At 44.3% G+C, this 22,273-nt stretch overlaps 1 protein-coding gene across 1 annotated transcript in view; it reads left to right on the forward strand.

Annotated features, from left to right (window-relative positions):
• Positions 1-22,273, forward strand: part of KCNJ6 (potassium inwardly rectifying channel subfamily J member 6) — a 259,033-nt gene that overhangs the window by 74,669 nt on the left and 162,091 nt on the right. The window contains exon 2 of the mRNA XM_041735202.1: positions 2,692-2,743. Coding sequence (XP_041591136.1) covers positions 2,719-2,743 — 25 coding nt within the window. The 5' untranslated portion in view covers positions 2,692-2,718. The remainder of the gene's footprint in view (positions 1-2,691; positions 2,744-22,273) is intronic.

Below are 22,273 nucleotides of genomic sequence, written 5' to 3' on the forward strand. Positions count from 1 at the left end.
ATGCCGTGATTTCTACCATAAGTTATGATATAGATGAGTCAAACTGAGAGAGCTAAATTTAGCGTTTTTAAGGACCCCTCCCCCATTGGTGCCAGAAGTTCCCATTTAACTACAGAGAAGAGAAAAATGCTGATACAGGCAGTATTTGATTTCTCCAGGACTAGGATATTCAACACATCTGAATAAAAATAGTTGCAAGGTCCACCCACCAGCAGGGCTAGGGTACAAAAGGTGGCAGGGTCCTTGGGTCATAAGAGTGAAGTGGTGACACACACAGGAAGATGGACAAAACTGACAAGGCCTCATTAGAATATAACGCCTGGAATCTGGATACCTGTGCTCTGGGGACCTTCACCACTGGGGCCATCATAGGAGGGCCAAGCTGAAGCAATCAGTGACCCAGGGTGAGCACCTATAAGCACAGAGTCAGAGGATGAAGGAGAAGCAGGTCATATACCAGAATACAAGTAGAGTCCACATAGCCAGAAAGGCCAAAACAGCAGTAGAGTTAGGCTAAGGCGTGAAGTGGAGAGTCAACACGGAGCAAGCAGAGACAGAACAAAGTTCCTACGGGTCAAGGAAAAATGTCACTGAGTTCTCATCATAGAGTCGCTTCTATGCACAAATTGTCAGGAACCATTAGAATGGGCTCATTTTGAAGCGGTCTCTGTGCCCATTTCTGTAAACCTGTGTTGTCGTGACAAGTTTCTCTTTGCCTGTCTTAGTTCTCTGCTACATGGCCCTCTTAGCCTCTCCATAGCCATCTCAATAGAAACCATATGGCAGGCTCAATATGATGGGTTAGATGCCATTGCGTGTAGGATGGTAGATTGTGGTTCCTTAGGTCCTTCTGTTGGCAAGGGCAATTATCAAAGTAAGAGGCAGAACACTAATTTCATTGCTATGAATATAGGGCCTATAAAAATCCAGTGTACTTGGGATATACAAAGTTGTTGTTGACACAAAGCAAACTCTTCCAGTTTGAGAATAGTGACACCAGGAGGATGAATAATCATTTTGTTAGATGTGCTCCAACACCCAAGCCGTGACACATTAACTCAAGTGCTAGCCAAGCAGCTGTGACTTGCTCACACGATACCATGGCCATGGGGAAAAACAAATGCCACCGTTGTCTTCTAAGAACTGAAATATTGATGGCAGAAGAGCTGGAGCACGATCACAGGAGACCAAGTCAATGACGTGCTGATGACATGTGAAGGAATGCTATGGTTGTTCATAAACAAAAGGTCAGAGAAGGAATAATGACAGTATAAGATAACAAGAAACTATTTCTTGCCTATCAGTTCGGCCAAGAATGAGGGTGGAATAATTGTGCCACTGGCAAGTTGGCAAGAATGTAAGGAAATGAACACTTTTATACACTATCAGATCCAAACTTTGGGAGGGACAATTGAGTAATATGTGTCAAAAATTCTTAATATTCACACTTTGAGATCAATCTTAACCCGAAGATTTGTCCTCAGGTCAAGTGCACCAACATATGATGAGTTCAAGGGTGCTTATCAAAGATTTTATAAAATAGTGGAAAATTGTAAGTGAATTAAATGGAATCTGGCTGAAGAAATTATGGTGTATTCACCCATGATGAATGCTATGCAGTCATTTAAAAATGATGGTGTAGTCTACCTTTATTGACATAAAAAGATGTGTGATACGATGTTAAGTGAAGAAAGTAGCTCATAACATTGCACATATAGTATAGATATTTATATTTCTAAAAAAGGAATTATATTTCCATATATGTATGTATTCACAGGTACAAAAATGGGAATGAATAGGTATTCACCAAAATCTAACTGGTTTCCTCTGGGGGGCTTTGGGGGACAACTATATTTTCTGATTTATAATTTTTCAGTACTTTTGGAGCTTTTAAATAACAAGCATGTATTAGTTTCATAGTCAGAAAAAGAAAAAGGTTGCAAAACAGTAAAATAATAGTGGCCAACGTTTCAGTTACTGTACGTGCTAAGAACCCAAGGAAATTGAAGAAATATGAAGAAACTGAAGAGAACTTTTCAGTAGAGATGACCATTATTTTTAATAGCCCCAAAGTAATTTTTTAATTAGGACAGATCCAATTTATGTAGGTATCATTCTGGCTCTCAAACTCAGTGGGTAATAACCTATATCCCAGTTGAAACAAAATGTTTTCTGCCCAAAATAGATAAGGTTGTAAACCCATCAAAAGTGATAACTTTCAAAAGACCCCAGGAATTCCAGAAAGTAAGACAAAGGAAAATGTATAAAATCGACTTAGCTTTTAGGAAAAAAAGAAATCAAATGACGACAAAAATACCAGCTCCAAAAATATCAAAAAAGCTTCAACAGGAGAAAATAGAAAGCAAAGATTGGCATATGGATGTCAAAAACCCAGTGTCAGAGAGGTTTTGAAAATTGGTCGTGCGTCACCAATTATATATATCCAAGATCAGTGTGACAGAAACTCCCTTCCAAGAGCAATGGCAAGTTTTTTTTTTTTTTAATGCCCTAAAAATCTCTTTTCAGTGACTGATCATGTAGCCGTAATATGAGATTTTTAAAATCAGTTCATCACTGGTGACCAGATTCTAATGTAGGAAAAAGGAAGAAATAGAGCTACATCAGACCCTCTGTGTTAATTCCCATCTCAGGTGTGTCTTATACATAAATGTCTTTTCTTCTCATCTCCAGAAAAAGCATAAAGAAGAAAGTGCAGCGATGGCCAGGTTAACGGAATCCATGAGTGAGTAACTTGGAATTTATTCCTTTTTTTTAACTCGAAATTTATTCTGTATTTTTGGTTTTAAGTGGAAAACCACAAAATCATGCAAAACCCCCCTTTCTTCGTGATTATCTGCCTCTCTCATCCATCCTTGTGATCACCAAGGTCTAGTTCACGTGTGTTGTGTTGATGTTACAATATGCATTACTGGAAATTTGTCTTGGGTGGGATTGAACTCTGTGCTGAAATTTTTACTCAAAGTATGGGGTTTTATTTGTAGGTCTGTATTGAGGATTGGGACCCAGAGTAATTCCAATCTGACTTTTAGGAGGTTTAGTCAAAGTCGGCTCAAGTTTTATGGGCAGATATTCCATAGGCTGGATAATCCAAAGAGAAGAAAGAATGGCTTGTCATTGTTCAATCTTTGAGGTGTACTTGAATATTTTAAGATACGACAATTTAAAAATGGAGTGTTTGATGTGGAAGTAGCTGGTAATGATTCAGGTTTGGAATAGATCAGTGGTATAATGCTCTAAGCTCTTAAGTTAAATAAATAGGATATACAAAGCATTTTTAAGAGGAAAGAAGAATTAATTATAATAAATCCTCCTGCAAAATGAGAAATGTAGTTTTATACATTGAAGTTTGAATATTAAAGACCATACGGATGTGAAATAGGCAATGCAGGCTTTTTCCTTCCTCCCTTTGGAAATATACATTTTCCTGGTGATAGAACTCATATCTAAAGTTACAAGGGAAATTTGTAGATACTTCTCTGTTATCATTCAGGCCATGAACACCTTATTAAGTTTGACCTGCATAATTAACCACTAATCTTGCCCACATTTAACTGGGCCCTTGCTTCCTCCTCTTGCTATCCCTCAAATCATGAGACTATTAAAATAGAAGTGTTTTGTAACATAGTCGATGAATCCCACGTTCCCCAAAGGTCTGCCCTCCCCCAAGAAAAAAAAATGTTAAGAAGATCTTTACATTGCATTTTTTAAATCCCTGACCCAAAACCCCTGCAGAGTTTCATTTATCTTGAGCATTAATTTCATCATGTAAATGGTGACTTCAGGGGACTGCGCAACCGCCCCATAGCACTTACAAGCCTCACTTCCACTCATTTCTGTATCTTCCCCACCCTGAAACTGAAACATTTCAAAGCATTTGCCACTTGGTTTGAAGACCCCCAAACTGGTTCTCTGGAAGGGAAAGGATCTTTTTTTTTAAGGGAAAGGATCTTAAGTCATGGAATGCACGCTTTTCTCAGACCTAGAGGGAAATAGTGAGGGGACCAGTACCATCGCAAAACTGACAAACCTGTGTTGTCAAAATATGCAGTGGGCCCATGGACAACACCCACTTACTCATAATCCACAGCACATTCACAGATCTAGTTCGAATCTCTAAATCCAAAGTCACCAGAACAAAAGACCCACAGATATTCTCTGAATGCTAGAAGGATTGATGACCCAGAACCCAGCATCATGGCCAATGAATAGTCTTGAGTGTGGGGGCAAATTCAGCTGGATGGTGTTGCATGTGAGTTGGGATGCTAGCAGTTTTTACGAGGTCCATGTTAGAAATTGATATTCGAATTCAGCGAATTTTTTTAACTCTACTAACTGAATTTTAAAACAGCAAGGGCAGTATGAAAGTCAATATTTTTGGCATGCTCAATATTTCTGATAAAGTTGTTTTAATTTTTCTAGTTCTATGGGATCCGGGGTATTTAAATAAGGACAACTCCCCACACACTGGACTACTGATTTGTTGGGTTTTCGTTTCAGGTTTAGCCCTACAATAATTTTAATGACTTTGACCTATGAATCTATTGACTTAAGAGAATTCTGTCAAAATTGAATTCCAAACCCCTGGGTATATGAAAGGGTGCAGCCATTCTTCTAATTTACTTTGTCTTTATGAAAAGTTTACGTAAGTATGTTCAATGCACAAGGAAATTTAAAGTGCGAAAACAGATCTCGGAATCATATCCAACATGCCCATTTACCGATCCTTACAATGATAAAGAAACACTAATATAAAAAATACATAATTCTTGTAGGCACTTGCTATGAAAGTTAATCATGCAATACCACCAATAAACATTTCATCAAAACTAAACTCCTGAATAATGTTACAAACGACTATACATTGATTCTACATAGGAAATCTATAAGGACATAAATACATAATTATGTAGGGAGATTCTATCAGTAAGCTAAGCAAAGAATTAGCATACAATTACTACACAATAAGTTTGATGGGAACATCAAATCCATGGCCACTGGGTAAAAGGGACATAAACAGAACCACAAATGCCCAGGACACAATGCACTGAATGGTTTTCCAGAGTCAGTAAACACTTTGCTTGTTAAACTGCCAAGCAAAAGCCATCTGGTTACTAGAACATATCTGTGTTTAACCAGAATCAGATGGTGATTCTTCTCCTATCACCATAAGGGTCCAAATGGGATCAGTAGATATGCAAGTATGCAAGAACCAAAATGGAGATGGGGTATCTTCTTCATCTTCTAGACCAGGGATAGGGAGTATTTTTTTCTGAGTGCCATTAATCACCACCTCAAAAAAGATCTTTTAGTCTCCCAATGTTTTAAAAGGGCAAGCAGAAGTCACAAAAATGTTAGCAGGTTTTTTAAAGTGTGATGAAAAGAAACTTTATTCAATCGAAGCAAGATAACCCCTCAAAATATTTTTATGCCACATCATGGAAATGAGGAAGGGGTATAGAAAGGAAGAAAAAAACGAAAAGGAAGAAAACCAGATGTGAAGGAAGAGGTAAACAGCAAAGGTACACATGAGAAAAACATATAAGGAAAAAAATATATGTGTGAAAAGACCCAGAGAAGTTGCTGTTAAGGAGGAAAGACACAAAGTCACAAGATGGTAAGTAGGCAGAAAGGAGAGGTATTAACAGAGAGCGGCTCAAGAGACTCTAAAATTAGTAAATTCCACACTTGCATCAACCAGTGGTGGACTTTCAACCTTTCAAAGGCTATTGATTTTTCACCACTGCCCGTTGACATTTTAATTTCTGTCTGCATCTTGGAAATGGATATATTCCTACTTACACAACCGGAAGCCCAGTTCCAAATGGCTCAAACAAAACCCACACTGGAAGAAACTACCCTGAGCTTACCCTCGGTTACTAGCACTTTACTACCCAGCCACTAACCGAAATCAAGCTGAGAGACTAACCAGTGGAGATTGCCAACCTTGTCCATAAATTGGCATATGGTGACCCAAACAAGAAAACCACATCCTACATGGTGCTGTCACTCGAGGAGACATTGGGGAGGGCAGGGTCTGTCCTGGCCACTGGGATCTAAGTCAGACAGTGACAGATTGGAGATGTCCAAAGACATGCAAATGGCTTGGGGCCTCTGGAATCATGGTCTGTATGAGGCTGTGCTTCCATAGATTTCTGTAGATAATTTACTTCAAGGTCAATGCCTGCTGATGTACCATCTCCACACCTCGAGCTGCAGGGAACTTGTCAAATACAGCGTGGGGAGTCTCAGCACCTGGGCCCACGAATAATGTGGATTAGAACTAAATATCTGTCTTGTGCATGGTGATGGGGTTGTAAGGATGGAACAGGTAGGGATCGTACCCCTAAACCAACTCACACTCCTGCTCCTGTCCTTACAACTGGCCCTGACACCTTCTGCAGGTTGCAGGGCACCTTCCCAGGGTCCCCCATCGGGCACTTTGGTGGCATCCCACTCCCCCTTCCTTCCTGAAAGCAGCAGCACGTCATCACTGCAGTGGCAAATGGTGCCCGAGGCCGGCTGTGGCTCACTCCAAATGCTGGCATGGGCTGACTTCCTCGGCTTTCTGTTGCCACCTGCCCGGCCTCTCTGGGGCGCACATGCCCTATGCATTTGCTCTGCCAGCCACAGGATCCCTTCCAGTCTTCCCCAAGAGCACCCGCCCTCCCTGCCCCGTTGTCTCTGTGGTTGTCACAGCCATCACACACCTGCATAGCAAAGAGAAGAGCTGCTCATTGTCATTCTCGGGTACCCAGCCGACTGCCAGCTGTGCCCTGAGTAGCTCCAGGGCGGTCCCTTCCCAGCGCTGGGCAGAGACAAGTGGGCTGTGGTTCCTCCCACTGCCCATAACCAGAGCCAGGGGCGTGTTTTGTAGGGGCTTAAAGGTCTTGGCTGTCTGCATTAAGGCAGAGGGAATTCCTCCTATGATGAAAGAAACAGCTCAAATTTAGGCCAGATTTGAAATTGTTTAGTATCAAAAGAAATGAAGAGTGAGAACCAGCTACAATCACTCCTCATTTAATTAGCTCCATTCAAATGCAGTGTTTTTTTAATCACTTAGTCCCTCCTTATGGAGATGTTATCATAACCCTGGCAATTGTGTGAAGGCGTGGAAAAGACCAGAAAACAAGGACCTTGCCTGCACCGTGTGCAGCGTTTTGGGGAGGCAAGAGACTCATAGCTGCGTGCAAAACAACACACCCTGGCAGAGGCTGCCGGGTAAGCGCTGCAGCTTGGAGGCAGATGCCCAGCACGGCTCTCCTTCCACAGCCTTCCAACGTGCGCGTGCATCATAAAGGCACCCGGAGGGTGTGCAGGTGCCACCAGGCAGCCAGTGGGGACGTGAGTGTCAGGACCCAGCACAGAAGGACAGAGGTATGGGGATGTGGCCAGTGCAGGGCAAGAGCAAAGTGTCCATGTGGCCTGAGCCCAGAGCCGGGCCAGCGAGGTAGCAGATGGCGGGGCACGTGGGCCAGAGTCACATCGTGAACTAGTGCACAGCTTGGCTTTCTCCTACGGGGGAGGGGCAGCACTTAAGATTTTTAAGCAGATCTCGCCTTTTAGAACGATTGCCAAAGGCCTCGTGGCAAGCACTTCTGGTCTGGGCAGAGGCAGACAGAGGCAGCCGGGAGCTGGTGCGGCGGACGAGGCCGGACCACGAATGTGCGAAAGAGGCGGTGATCGGATGTGCCATGTGCTGAAGAAGAGAAGGAGGGATGTGAGGATGCGGCCCAGGCTTTGAGCTTTGGAGAGGGAACTGGTGGAAGCTTCCAGAAGCCCCTGGCACTGGAAATACCAGCAGGAGGAGTGATTTGAGGCATTGATGCGATGGGTACAAAGTTGACGGTACTGAGTTGAGGAAGTGCACCACAGTAGGGCACAGGCTTCTGTGGCTGGGGTCCTCTTTGGCACGCGGTCAGCATGGCTGCAGGAAAAGTGTCTCCTGCTCTCAGGGGTACAAATAGGGCAGCCATGAAAGTATCAGGAGAGGCCAGGTCACACCATGCTTACAATAAAACATTTCTGCCACTGAACACACACACCCATGCACACATGTACACACACCCATATGTGCTCACATCCATATCAATTTCCCCTTCATGCCATGTGTCCACACTGGTCGGCCGTGCACTGGGCACTTCAGTATCACCCGGAGGTTCCATCTCCACCTGAGTTTTCATGTTCACTGCCATGAGAGGAGAAGAACGTGACATATCAACACTGTATCTTATAATTCCACCCAGAAGTGACACGTCACCTCTGCTCTCATTGCATTAGCCACAAGCCAATGCCACACCTAACTTCCAAGGTGGAAGGGGTGCTTGGAAGGAGGTGGAAGGCCAGCTCTAACCAAAGACAGAGAGGTTGAATGAACTGTTTTCTGGAAATGCTGAGAAACCAGACTGAGACACAGAGAGAGAGAAGTCACTTCTGAGCAGTGGCACAGGGGACCAGCATCACCCCTAGGTCAGGGGGATGGAAGGAGGTGGCATCTTGGAGCGACATAGGAGATGTGATCGCTGCCAGAGATTCCTCCTGAGGCCTAGAAGAGAAACAGAAATATCTTGAAGAAATACCTCAGAAAAGGAAACGCAGATGGAAGCGACCAAGACTAAGAGAATTCTGAAAAGCAGGTATCGGAATTCTTGAGAGTCTCTGTCCCTCAGTCCCAAGGTTCCAATGAGAAGGAGAATGGAAGCGTAACCCCCTTTTGGGTTCAGCCCATGGGGCCTGCCCTGCTTGCTGGGATGCTGTAAGCCGCTTAGCCTGTGGGGAAGTGCCCACTCACCCTCTCAGACGTGCAGTTGCCAATGCCCCAGGCCAGGCCCTCTTGGGCAGGGTGTAGGATTTTAGCACAACCTACCACACTTCTGCAGCCCCCTCCACAGTGGGAAAGGACCAGAGTTGCAGGTCCAAGCACACATGGCACACAGACTCTGGCCTCCGTTCATGGCTGGTCCAGACCCAGCAGCTAGACTGGGAGTCAGGGGTCAAGGAGGACCCTTCAGGCAGGGCAGAGCTATGCTTCGTATGAAGTCACTAGGGCACTAAATGACACGCTGTCCTCGGAGACGAAAGCTCCACCGGGCTCACTAGAGCGTGCTTTGTAAAACATGCCTTCTCCTTTCCAATAAAACTTAGACACTTTGAATATTGAGACCTGTCCCCCAAGCTCACACTCACACGGGAAGGCACAGCATCATCTCACAAGTGACCACCTTCAAGCCCAGCTCATGGCTCCGGACTGCTCTCTCGGCCCTGCCGTGACACGGTCTGTATCACACTTCCTTCCTCCATTCTCTAAATGAGCTCTGTGGTGAGGCCGGTTAAGCGGGCAGGGCTGCTGTCATCCGAGGGCAAGGGGTCCGTCCACTAGGGAAGCCCCCCCAGGGCTCTGCCTCCATCAGCTCTTGCGGGTCGTATGCCTTTGACCTGGCCTGGCTGCATTGCCCTTTCCCCTCCTCTCCTCTGCCCTCCTCCTTGACAGGGGGTGTGTGACATGGTGCCCACCTAGCTTCCCCCCCCAACTCTCCTCCGGTGACTCCCCACCTCCCTTGCTTGCATCGCCCGGCCTCCCATGTGGAGGGGCCGCCAGCCTGAGCCCCTCCTGCAGGTGCGCGGATGCTCAGGAGCTCCGGGCCGGGGCCAGGCCAGCCTGACAGAGGTGGCCCTTGCCTCTGAAAGCAGCTCGGCCACGTGCTTCTGGGCATCGGTTCTGGAAGCTCAGCCTAGAGGCCAGTTCTCTGGTTCTCCCTTAGGCCTGAGAGCGAGATCGTACCCCTAAACCAACTCACACTCCTGCTCACACTCGCCAGGCTGGTGTTGTCTCCTCGACTAGTAACTCGGACTAACGTATTCTCTCCTGGATGACCTGTAGCACACTGGGGGGTGGGGGGGCATAAGGGTGGACATCAAGGGGGGCCAGTCACTGGGGCAGCAGCAAGTAGATCTGTGCAGAAGTTCAGACTGCACGTTTGGTCTCCAGGCTATACGTCCCTTCAGTCCCATCACTCGGCAGAAAAACTTCCTTTGATCCAAAGCAGAAGACAGTCCGGCGCTTCCCGGCCTGTGTGCCTCTGAAAAGCTGCTGTTTTTTTTTTTTTTTTCCACGACGAGGCACATGCTTGTCCTTACTGGAAAGCATCTTTCAAATTCAAGGATAATTGCTCTCTCGTTGAGATCAGGGGGCGTGTTCAGTCAAGCTGAGCTCCTAGCTCCGAGGCCCAAGGGCCCGTGATGGACTCTAATCCTCGATCCACGGAGTGGCCTGAGCCTTGTCTGCAAAGGGGTGGGCTCCTCATCATCCCGCCTGGTCGCCTGGTCACCCCACCTCACCCTCCCTGCCCCTCAAGGTGGGACTTCTTCCTCCCGTGGGCTCCATCTGCCGCTCACTGGGAGCCTCCCCCAACCATCGGCTCCTCCCTCGCCATCCCCAGAACAGCCTGTAATTTAAAGGATTTCACTGGTGGAAACACACAGCAATGTTCAAAATGGCAAAAGGAAATAAATTTCGGCATAGGAGGCCCGACATTTGTCATAAGTTATTACTGGTCCTGGTACCAGTGGAAATGAGACTAGACCTGTTTTCTCGGGCTTATTTCCATTCAAGATCTCAGAGGTCCCTTGGAGCCCCACCTGCAATGAATGGCAGATTTGGTCACTGAGACTCTTCTCTGACCCCTGTGCCTTCTCTCTGGCACCAAGATCGAGGTCAGGGTTTCTCAACCTGGACACCGTTCATACTTGGGGCTGGGTAATTCTCTGTTGTGAAGTTCTGTGCATGGTAGGGTATCTAATAGCACCCTTACCTCAACTCACCCGATGCCACCAGCACCTTCCCCCGGTTGTGACAACCAGTGTCTTCAGACAATACCTGATTTGGCCTGGGGAGCAGAGTCACCCCCTGCTGAGACGCTGGGAATCACTGTTCTGGATAAAAGCAGGAGGAAGGTGAAGCAGAACCTAATCACTCATTCCTCTGCAGCAGTGGTGGGATTTGCTGGTTGATCGTAGACCGTCCCGAGGCTTCCATCTCCAATGTCAGGCCGCGCCATGGTTTCCCACCACTACTTGCTTAATGCAGTGGTGGTCAACTTGAACCACTCCTGGCGGCCACTGAGCATCTGCCTAGGCTGCCTGACTTTGGGGACAACCAAAGCCATTTGTATTTCTATTTTACTGATGACGCATTGAGTCTCAGAAAGATGGAGTGATTTTTCCACTAGTGTTCAAGAGGAGAGCTGGGAATACCACAGCTCTTGGGACTGGCAGAAACAGGAGGGTTTCTAGTAGGGAGGGGAGGAGACAGAGACCTGGGTTCTTCTGGAGGCTACCAGGAGTGTTCTTCTTTCCAAACATCAGTTTTTAGGACCTCTCCCTTTATTGTCTCAATAATAATTTTTCTTGCTCACTTTGCCTTTCCAAGCCATTGGTGGTGGAAAGACCAGTTCTGGGGCAGCCACATCCTCTCCACTTTTCTGCACTGGTTTCTACTGGTCCCCATCTCAGGAGGCACCAATGCTATTGGCATGTCACTGGGAATAGCTTCCTCTCTTGTTTGGGATCAAAGGGACTTTGGTCTTCTCTCATTTCCCACTCCTTTTCCAGAAGGTAATCACACACAGGGCAGATGTTGAAGGCATGAATCATCATGGTACCAGCCTAGCTTGGCAACTTGGAGCCAGCTGCCCAAGCCTGGCTGCTATCACCATCCACTGGGGCCACAACCAACCAGAACTCTCTATCTCCATCACCTCCTCTGACCCACACATGCCCCGGCAACAGGCTGTGTTCCTCACGCTCCTTTGTTCAGCCACTGGAGTGCTCAGGTGATACCCCAGAGCTATGGAGGAGCCATGGCTCCCACTGAAGACCCAAGGGCAGAGCCACCTGTCCAAGCCAGGGACCCATATCCCATAGGGAATGGGAAACACACCCACCCCCACTCGCCTTTGCTCCAGCCCAAAGTACAAAAGCAAACAAATACATTTTTAAACTCTCTTCCCTCACACTACCTCCCTCACCTCCCTGCCTCCCACCAAATGCCACCCCATCTCACTGTCCTTCTCCTCCCTCCTCCCACATGCTGCCACCTGGCTCTAAGAGCCTGCTCCAGCCTCCCACCACCTGCCACCAGCTCATGATCCTTCCCTCCCCCCTCCCACCACTCCCCGCTCCTCCCCCACCCCACATCAACTGCTCTGCTAACAACAGGTCTCATCAAGGAAGACAGAGGGGAAATGAGAAGATGTGTCCCCTGGGGTTGGATCACCCCAAGGCAGGCTGTGGGGGGTGAAAGTCGGGGTCTCAAGATTTTCTCTGCATTTTCAGTCTCTAGAGTAAAGGGTCCCCTACCCAGAGGTATGACCATGAGAAAGGCCAGAGGGTAAGGGATAGATGCCCAACTGGGCAAGGAGGTGTGGACAACCCAGAGGAGGAGAATATGAGCAAATGTGTGTGTTAAGTTTAGGAAGCCTGAGATAAGGCACTGAAGATGTGAGTGAGCAGATGGTAGGAGCAGTGGAGAACACTGAATTCTAAAGGCTCCAGCTCAAGAGCGTAGCCCCAGGACTGGGGAGGGGACCCTGTCCATGCTGAGCACACAGCGTTTTCTCACATCCGGATCGATATGATCTCCTGGGCAGAGGAATTTGCTTTTTGTCTTGTGCAGCCCTCTTTGCCTCTTGATATTCCCAGTGAAGAGAACACGGGTTCCCTGTGCAGGGCTGTTACCGCTCCCACTCCCAGCCCTGCTCTCCCTCCTGGTGACAAGCTGGGACAGCCCGTGGGCTCACTGCTTCCCGCTACCTCCGCGATTTGTCTGGGGTGGGGGGAGGCAGGCAAGCACCTGGCTTCTGGCGCTGGGGAAAATTTAAATCAGGTGAGGTTCGGTGGCACCGAGTAGGAGAAAGCCACTTCCCAGGCTTCACCAAATCTTGGCTTCACCAAGAGGAAAGAGCTAAAAGGATCAGCAGTAAAAACACCACTGCCTACATTTCTCGTATGCCTTTCTGCTTTGATTTAATCTCCCTCACAAGATATTAAATTTCAGGCTCAAGGGCTTTAAAAGGAGGGGGCATCTTGATTTTAAATATTGACTCAGAGAATTGCTTTGCAGCCCAGAACTGCATTCATAAAGGTTTCTGCGCAATTAGCAAAGCATCCCTGAGATGCGTGGCGAGGCGAGTGGGGTCCTAGGGAGAGGCCTGTCCATCATTGCGACCCCCGGCACTGCTGAGTCCAGCCTCCTAGCTGTGAGCCCACTGGCAAATTACCCATTCTCCTCTGCAACTGAGCATAGCAACCACCTGGCACTGTTTTGATAATATACATAAAATGATGTCTATGCATATATGACCTAATACGTATATTTACGTATATATTATAATATATAATATCTAAATAATTGCATCTGAATATGAATCCAATGTGTAATAGGTACATTGAAAGTTTATAACTGTGTAGAATATGTATTCTTATACTGAACACTAACCTATAAAGTGTTTAGCATAGCAATTGTCCCACAACATGTACTATTATTATCACCACACCTCATTTAACTTACTCTTCTCTAGCTATTAGAAATATATTTGTGTTGATGATTTTCACCACCTTGTACTATATTCAAGTCTCAACGATCCAAGGGTTACATATGACATGGCTGTATGGCTTTTTAAGTTAGCAGCGGGTACCAAAAACTTCTTGTTGACTGATTTGGGCAGCTTGAGGGTTTTAATACATGGTGTTTGCTACCTATGGTACCTTTCTTCTGACAAGTTAATTCTGCACCTTACATGTCACCTTATGAGAGTCTCTTTATGGGCTTCATTGCTGTATATCAGTACTCTTTTCGACTCAATCTACGGACTCTTCCCTCCCAATATCACCTGGCACAGATGTGATTTTGATGATGTCTGCTCCCTGGACTCACACAACTCAGCTTACAAATTCAAGAGAAAAAAAATTCACTTGATTTTCTGAAGTCAAACCCAAGCCAAACATCACTCTGTCCTAGGTCACTAGGGATTTTTCTTACTAGATATTTATTTAATCCAGATGATGGCTCTAGTTCTCACCTAGGACTGTGTGTCCAATGAAATTAAAGAAAAGCACCCAATGATCTGTGTGCCCTGAGTGCTAAATAATCCCCTTCCCCAGATAATTTTCTCCTCCAAGTTGCTAAGCCCTCGCCTACAGGGACAGGCCTTTGCTCTTCTGGTTTCTAGCACACATTGTCAACAAGAATGCTCTCAGTAAGATAATGGATTGGAAGAAACAAGTCTGGATTTTTTTCCTCAAAATCCAGGATGCTAGTCTGGATTTTTTTTTTTAATCCAGAATGCTCTTCTCTTGTGTATGTTCCAAATTCTCTTTCCTTGGCTTTAATGAAGGGAAAGGTGTCAGACACATCTCTAAGACTCTCCCATGGAGAAGATTTTCTTACCATTCTCTACTGTCAGACTTATAAATATCACTCCGTGGCCACTGAGAAAGGAAGAAATAATTTCTTGGGTAAATCAAGAGTTGTAGTCCTCAAAATTACTTTGCATGATCCTTCCCTGAATCGTTTTTAAAAATAATATGAAATTTTAAATATAAACCAAGAGTGAGTCCATCACAAAAATTAACCAAGTAATAGCAAAGTGCTTACCAGTAGGCACCATGAGTGAGTGTGGGAGGGGAAGTAAGTTATAAAATAAGAACCATCCTCTCAAGACTGACCAAAAAGATGACACACTCCTTTGAACAACAAGACAAGAGCTCCTGTTTTTCATGAGAAAGTAGATGAGATAATCCCAAGTGAGTGGGGTACACCTGCAAACCCCACCTTTATTTTTTTTTAAACCAAGACACAACATCAGATGAAGTTCAACTCACAACTGCACGCTTCTTGGAGGAACCTCAAGTGTATGTTGTGATTTGGAAAGACAAGATCATCCATAAGGATGACCTTGGATCTGCTGTCAAACAAAATAGTAAAAATTTTTACATTTCTATGCTTGATTGTTATTGATGCCAGAGTTTCTCAGCACAGAAGCTGAGATGTGAAAATGGGGAGACTCTTCCTTGGGGAGTTCAAGAAGACTTCAGAAAAGCTGAGCCTTGAAGAGTGATCAGGCTTTCCCAAGGGGAGAAGAAGGGGTCGCAGTGCTATAAGTTAGGGGGCAGTAGAAAGCACAGGGGGTGGACGTGGACATGATGGAGGCAAAAGAGCACAGGTGTGTATGAGGGAACAATGATCAGGATATATTGGCTAAAGCTGGACATTTTTAGTAGGGAGATAGTGAAAGTCTAGGCAAAATGGAGGGGGTCAGGGAGGCACTGAAAGCCAGATAAGAAGTTTGCAAGTTATCTGACAGACCAACATTTTCTGAAGTGTATTCCTAGAGACGTTAGTCCCGTGGCATCCTCAGAATAAATTTTTAATAAGTAGAATTGAGGCGAGGTGCTGGTGAGGCAATTATTTCAGGAAGAACTTGCCCCTCCGCTTGAGATCTCCAATGCCTACTAGTATTAAAAAAGCTTCAAGAAGATGTCCTGCAGTAAGGAAATCTGCCTAACTTCTGCAGTAGGGTGAAAAGTGGGCCGCCACAAGAGATCCACATCCTAATACGTATATCTGTGAATGTTGCCTTGTATGGAGAAAAACTAGGGAGAAGTCTTGACATATGTAATTAATTTAAGATTCCTGACTTGCGTAAATTATCCTGCATTATCCAGATGGGCAGTCACATGTACCCTTCTGAGAGGAAGGCTGGCGGAGATTTGACCTCACACAGCAGAGCTGTAGTGTGAAGATAGAACAGAGAGGTTGGGAGGTGCTGGCTTTAAAGATTGGGGCGACGCAGCCACAAGCCAAGTAGCCCCTGGAGGCTGGGAGAGGCATGGAGGATCCTCCAGAGGGAGTATGACAATGCTGATACCTTGCTCTCAAGATATCCCAGCTCCAGAACTGTGGGAGAATAGATCTCTGTTGGTTTGTGCCACCCAGGTTTACCAGGTTTGGGTAAATTGTTATGGAAGCCCCAGGAAATGAACACAAGAGAGATGTTGAATGACTGTTTTGCTTCTGAATTATATTTGTCTAACAGCTGTGTCATCGTAAAGATTATAAAGGTGTTAAACGTGGATTAAGAAAAGATTTGGCCAGCAGGAGATCCAGTAAATGTATCAATTGGGAATTTTGAATTTTCCTGATATTCTCTGACCCTCTAAGTTGACCAGAACCAAAATATGCACTATTTTGTACAAAAGCCCCTTGTTGATGTCAATTCCAATAAAATAATTTGCATTGTTATAGCAGACACAGCCTACACGTTCGTCAGAAATGGCTTGATCTGTGGCCCCCAGACAGAGCGGCCATCCCTCAATGAGCCTAAGACCAATAGAAGGTTTTATTATAAAAGAGAAACAAATCCATGGAGATTTAAAGTTCTTTGAGAAACCTCCCACTGGTCTTCGAGAACCAGCTCTGACAAAGCTGTGGATTCCAGCATCTAAAGTAAAGAAAGGCATTTTCTTATGTCAAGCATCCTCTCAGCAAAAATATGCTTCTCAATACTGGGAAGGAAAATGCAATTAAGGAATTTCTTTGGAAAGATAAAAGCAATAGTCCTTTAGAGGCTACAGAGTAGAGGATTCTGTGGGTTTTCAGAAATGAGAGCGGCCAGGTTGTAGAGGCCCCAGAGCTGGTCCAGAGTTGCCCTTTGGCAAGTGGTGTCAGGTGCAGGGAACCAGGCACCTAGCTGTACCCCACCTTCCTACCCACATCTTGACAAACTCTTCATTGTGAAGGAAGTCTAAGGGCCACTCCTCGACTCCCAGACCTTCCATAATGAGGGATTTGTCATCCTCCATGTGCATCTGGATTGTTCTCAAAAATGCCTCTCAGAGGGCAAATTCAGGGCAACTGGTCCACCCAGGAATAGTAGCTGCAGGCTGTGTTAGTTCAAAAGATCTCATTTGAAATGCTGTGAGCAATGCACACTTTTAACAAACAGGTGTGACAGTTTCCTGTGTATCAATTCTCCCCTCAGTTTGAATCCTTGTATCCACTCAGATATGAGATCTTATCTCTGGTTGCTCCTGTCTTAGCCTTGCCTAAAGGAAGGGAAAAGAAATGTTGGGAAATATCAGGAAGGGAGACAGAACATAGAGACTCCTAACTCTGGGAAACGAACTAGGGGTGGTGGATGGGGAGGAGGGCGGGGGTGGGGGTGAATGGGTGACGGGCACTGAGGGGGGGCACTTGACGGGATGAGCACTGGGTGTTATTCCGTATGTTGGTAAATTGAACACCAATAAAAATTAATTTAAAAAAAAATAAAATAAAATGATAATGGCTGTTTGACGATAAAACCAATCCAGTATGATAACAGTAAACCTCTGTCATTCAGCAGTCCCTGTGTATTTGCTGTGTGTCTGCCCTTTTGCTGGATGAAATGGCTGATACAGACTCCATGGAATAGAATTTACTAGTTGATTAATAACCAAATCCAGTTGACTAGAATCCTCCCATACAATACATTTGAGAAAAATAAGAAAATGACAAAGAAAAAAAAGTAACCAGGACGTACCCCTACCAGTATGGACATAAATATTTGTAAAGCGAACAACTGAAAACAGAGTTTATTTACAAATAATAAAATAATTACCCAACTAACCGAGGTGGTAGTGGTACAACATTATGAATATATTAAATGCCTCTGCACTGTTCACTTTCAAATGGTTAGTTTTCTGTTATATAACTTTCACCTCAATTTTGAAACAATTCGTTATTTTCCATATTGTGTCCCAATGTACTGGGAACAAAATACATCTAGCCATGTCTTCTCAAACCCATGCAGCAGAAAGATCCATAGGTCAATAAATCACTGTGTGAGAGAATCCTCTAGGCTGCCAAACCAGTTGATAAAACGAAAGCACTTCCAGAAAAATCCATGTCAGTTTATGACCTTCTAAGTTAGAATATCCATTTCTGAGTCTGGACTGCTTGAAGCCTTTCCCATAAATATGGAGCCCTCAAAATGCAAAGATTATACCCTTCAATTCCCTAGGGACCATAGCTCTTCCCATAAGAGAAAAATGTCGTGAAATTGATGAAGACACCGAGGTAAATAAACCACTGGTTAATTTATTGTTGAGGTTGAGGTTAGAGGTGCAGGGGAGCCAGGATGGACTGAAAAAGCAAGCCTGAACCAGAAGCCTCCAAATTCCTGTGTTGAGGGAAAAAAATTTTTACCTTAAAGTCCAAGTTGAGAAAAGTGGAGTCAAAGAATAAAAAGAGTCAAAACTGCAGCTCTGAAGGTGGGCAGAACTCATGTGTCATGGTATTTTGATGTATTTTGGCAGGAATCAAGGCAAATCCTCAGGTAAAGGATTAGGTACTTAACAACAATGCTAGGGGGAAAGTGACAAACTTGTCAATGACAGCACAAAGCAGCATGTGCTTGACGTCAGGAGTGGCTTGTCCTGTCAGTTATGCCTGGCTGTGGTCTTTGTCCCTGGGTCCTGGCCCAGAGCTTCAGAAGCACCTCGGAGTTCCCTGAGTAATGAATATCTTTGCTCTGCTAATGAGGTGACTCTTGATGGACCCCTGGTAGGTTCAGGATGGGGGCTGGTCACCTGAAATACCAAGCCTGACCTGCGTGGGGAGAGGAGGCCAGAGATTGAATTCAGTCATGTAGTCAATGATTTAATAAGCTCAGGGGAGCTTTCTGGTAGATGAAACCCTGGATATCCCAGCAGGGTGATGCCCTGACTCCCCGAAACTCAGGACTCCCAGACCCCGCCTATGAGTATCCTTTATAATAAAACTGAAATAGCAAGTATAGTGCTTTTTTGAGGTCTATGAATCATTCCAGCAAATTATCAAACCTAGAAGGGTCATGAGAACCCCAGAATTTATAGCTAGTAATGTGGTCAGAAATATAGGTCTAAAGTGCAGGTGGTCTGGGGGACACCCCCCGCCAAAAAAAAGTATGGCTAGCCTCTGAAATAGGGCAGGGCTGTGGACAAACTGAGTTCTTAGTTTGTGGGATCCAATGGCACTGCCAGGTGGTAAGCGGGAAAATTGAATTGCAGTACACCCAGTTAGAGTGGAAACAGGTTTTATATTTATCTATTTTATACTTATTATATAATATATATTTCATATGTCATATTTCAATTTCCCCCTCACCAAACAGGGTGAAAAACACCCTTAAATGGGTAAAATTCTAACAATTTAATTTTGGGGGCTAAAACAAGAAAACCTACTTCAGAATTAAAGCAATTTATTTTCATTCATAATTATGAATTCTGATATATTCCTAATGCATATTTTGGCTCTTTTTATTTTTTGTCAAGCAGAAGAAATATTATTTCTATTCACATGAAATTAGAAATATAGGTGGTTTTTTTTTTTAACCTATTTTCCTCTCATCATTTATTCCAGATTTTTCTGGTAGGAAAATTACCTAGAATTTAATTAATGCCTTCTTGGTGACCTGGCTTTCTTGACAGCCAAATATAAAAGATAAATGAATCCACTTAAAAGGCAAGCCTGTATTCTTTTAGGAGCCTTTATTTATATCAGAACAAGTAGCATATTAAAAGAAAGAAGGAAAGAAGAAAGAAGAAAAGAAAGAAAAAAGAAAGAAAGAAAGAAAGAAAGAAAGAAGAAAGAAGAAAGAAAGAAAGAAAGAAAGAAAGAAAGAAAGAAAGAAAGAAAGAAAGAAAGAAAGAAAGAGGGATCCCTGGGTGGCGCAGCGGTTTGGCGCCTGCCTTTGGCCCAGGGCGTGATCCTGGAGACCCAGGATCGAATCCCACGTCGGCCTCCCGGTGCATGGAGCCTGCTTCTCCCTCTGCCTGTGTCTCTGCCTCTCTCTCTCTCTGTGTGTGACTATCATAAATAAATAAAAATTAAAAAAAAAAAAGAAAGAAAGAAGAAAGCCAGACTTAAGGAGTCAGATTTACTTTAAAAAGCATAACCATATAATTTTATAATTATATAAGTTGACTCTTGTCAGGGGTTGACCATTGGACAGCACAGGGGTTAGGGACACAGACTCCCACCCCCGGCCCACATGCAGTTGAAAATTCACATATAACTTTTGACTCCCCAAAAACCTTACCAATAGCCTACTGTTGACCAGAAGACTTGCCCATAACATAGTCAATTAACACATATTTTGTATGTTATATGTATTGTATAGTATGCTGTGTTCTTGCAATAAAATCAGCTAGAGAGAAGAAAATGTTTTTTAAAAATTCACAAGGAAGAGAAGATACATTTAGAGCACTGTATTGTATTTATCGAGAAAAATCTGCACATAAATGGACCCATGCAGTTGAAATTCATAGTGCTCAGGGGTCAACTGCAGTACATTATTTAACAGGGAATATATCTTCAGACAGGATTTTTCCCTTAAATATATCATTTCCTTTCAAATTTGTCAAATAGGATTTCAATCTCCATGACCACTTTATTTTATTTTTTTAAAGATTATATTTATTTATTCATGAGAGACACAGAGAGAGAGAGGCAGAGACACAGGCAGAGGGAGAAGCAGGCTCCATGCAGGGAGTCTGATGTGGGACTTGATCCCGGGTCTCCAGGATCACACCCTGGCAGGTGCTAAACTGCTGAGCCACCCAGGGATCCCTCCATGACCACTTTAATAAGTATTTAACAATGTTCAACTTAGATATTCCGACTTTACGATGGTGCAAAAGGAATATGCATTCAATAGAAATCATGCTGTGATTTTTGGGTTTTGTTCTTTTTGCTGATGGGAGGTACCACCATCTCTCGTGATGCTGGGCAGCCCCAGCCGCAGCGGCTGCAGACAGCCAGCCCTCAGGATAGTAAATAATAAATGCACTAGCAACCATTCTGCATTCATGCAGCCATTCTCTTCCTCACTTTCAGTCCAATATTCAGTCAACTCCATGAGACACGCAACACTTTATTATCAAATAGGCTTTGTGTTAGATGATTTTGTCCAACCATAGGCTAATATACATGTTCTGAGCACAGTTAAGGTGGGGCTGGGCTAAGCTATGGTGTTCGGTAGGTTAGGCATATTAAGTGCATTTTCAACTTAGGAGATTTTCAACTCCTGATGGCTTTATTACGGTGTAAGCCTATTATAAGTTGGAGACAGGTACCAATGGTTTTTAAATGCCAGGAGTAAACAAGTCTAAGAGGCAAACAAAAGAACAACCTTCAGTTTTGAGGCAATGACATTCTGAGAGCAGTTCTAAAATCGCAGACAACTTAGCACAATTTGCTTCTCAAATGATCTCATCCTCCATTGTTTTTCCAGAGAAATGGTCCAGGCAAAATGTCAAATTGAAAGGTCAAATTGAAAAAAAAAAATGTGAAATCTTTCACTACTTGCTGCCAAAAGGATCCAGAACAACAAAAGGAACTGTAAACAAAAACTTCGCAGTAATCACAGAGGGCAAATATCCAGTTGGCCCAAGGTGGATGAGGTCACGTGATTTGAAAAACTGTTCAAATATCCAGACAAAAAAAAACAAGAAAATATCCAGACATTGAGAATGATACAAAGAAAGCTTTAATATTAGCAGCAAGGTAAAATAGACCTGTGGACTTAATTTTTTCAGCTCATCAAATATCTGTTTTATCCATCGCTTAATAGTTGTTAAGTTTCAAACAAACCTTTGCAGTCTAATAGCCAACAGTTTACCCCTCTTATCAGTGGGAGGCATAACGATTTTTATCCTGGTCAGAAACACAAAAAAGATTGAGTATATATTGTTTAGAGCCTCAATATCCATCCTGTAATGGGTAAAACATAGGAGGATGTGAGAGCAAGGTTTAAAAAAAAATCAGAAATATTCCTCTTGAAATCACCTGCCATTTTTCAGTGAATTGAAAAATATCATTTTGACAAAAGAACAAGGGAAAACCCATTAGGACTACTCAGGAAACCCTAAAGGCAGCTGGACGAGGGACAGAGGTCTTAGCACTATGGAGAAATTAGGATTTGAAATTGGCTGTATTGTAGATCACTATAGAGACCTACGTTAAATGGCCTGTTGGGGGGTTGTGAACCCGTCCAAAGTTGCATGAGGGCCAGAGTTTGCGCACGGTTAAGCTTCCATGGAGTAAAAACAGGGGATTCCATCATCATTCAGATGCCAATGGCTAATTAGGAGTCCCAAGGAAGGGGCACTGCCTTCTAAAATGGCACTTTGTGTGTTCTATTAAGTGCCTCATCAGCTCCCGCCCGCCTTACCGATG

Source organism: Vulpes lagopus, chromosome 20, assembly GCF_018345385.1.
Source record: "Vulpes lagopus strain Blue_001 chromosome 20, ASM1834538v1, whole genome shotgun sequence".
Lineage (NCBI taxonomy): Eukaryota > Metazoa > Chordata > Mammalia > Carnivora > Canidae > Vulpes > Vulpes lagopus.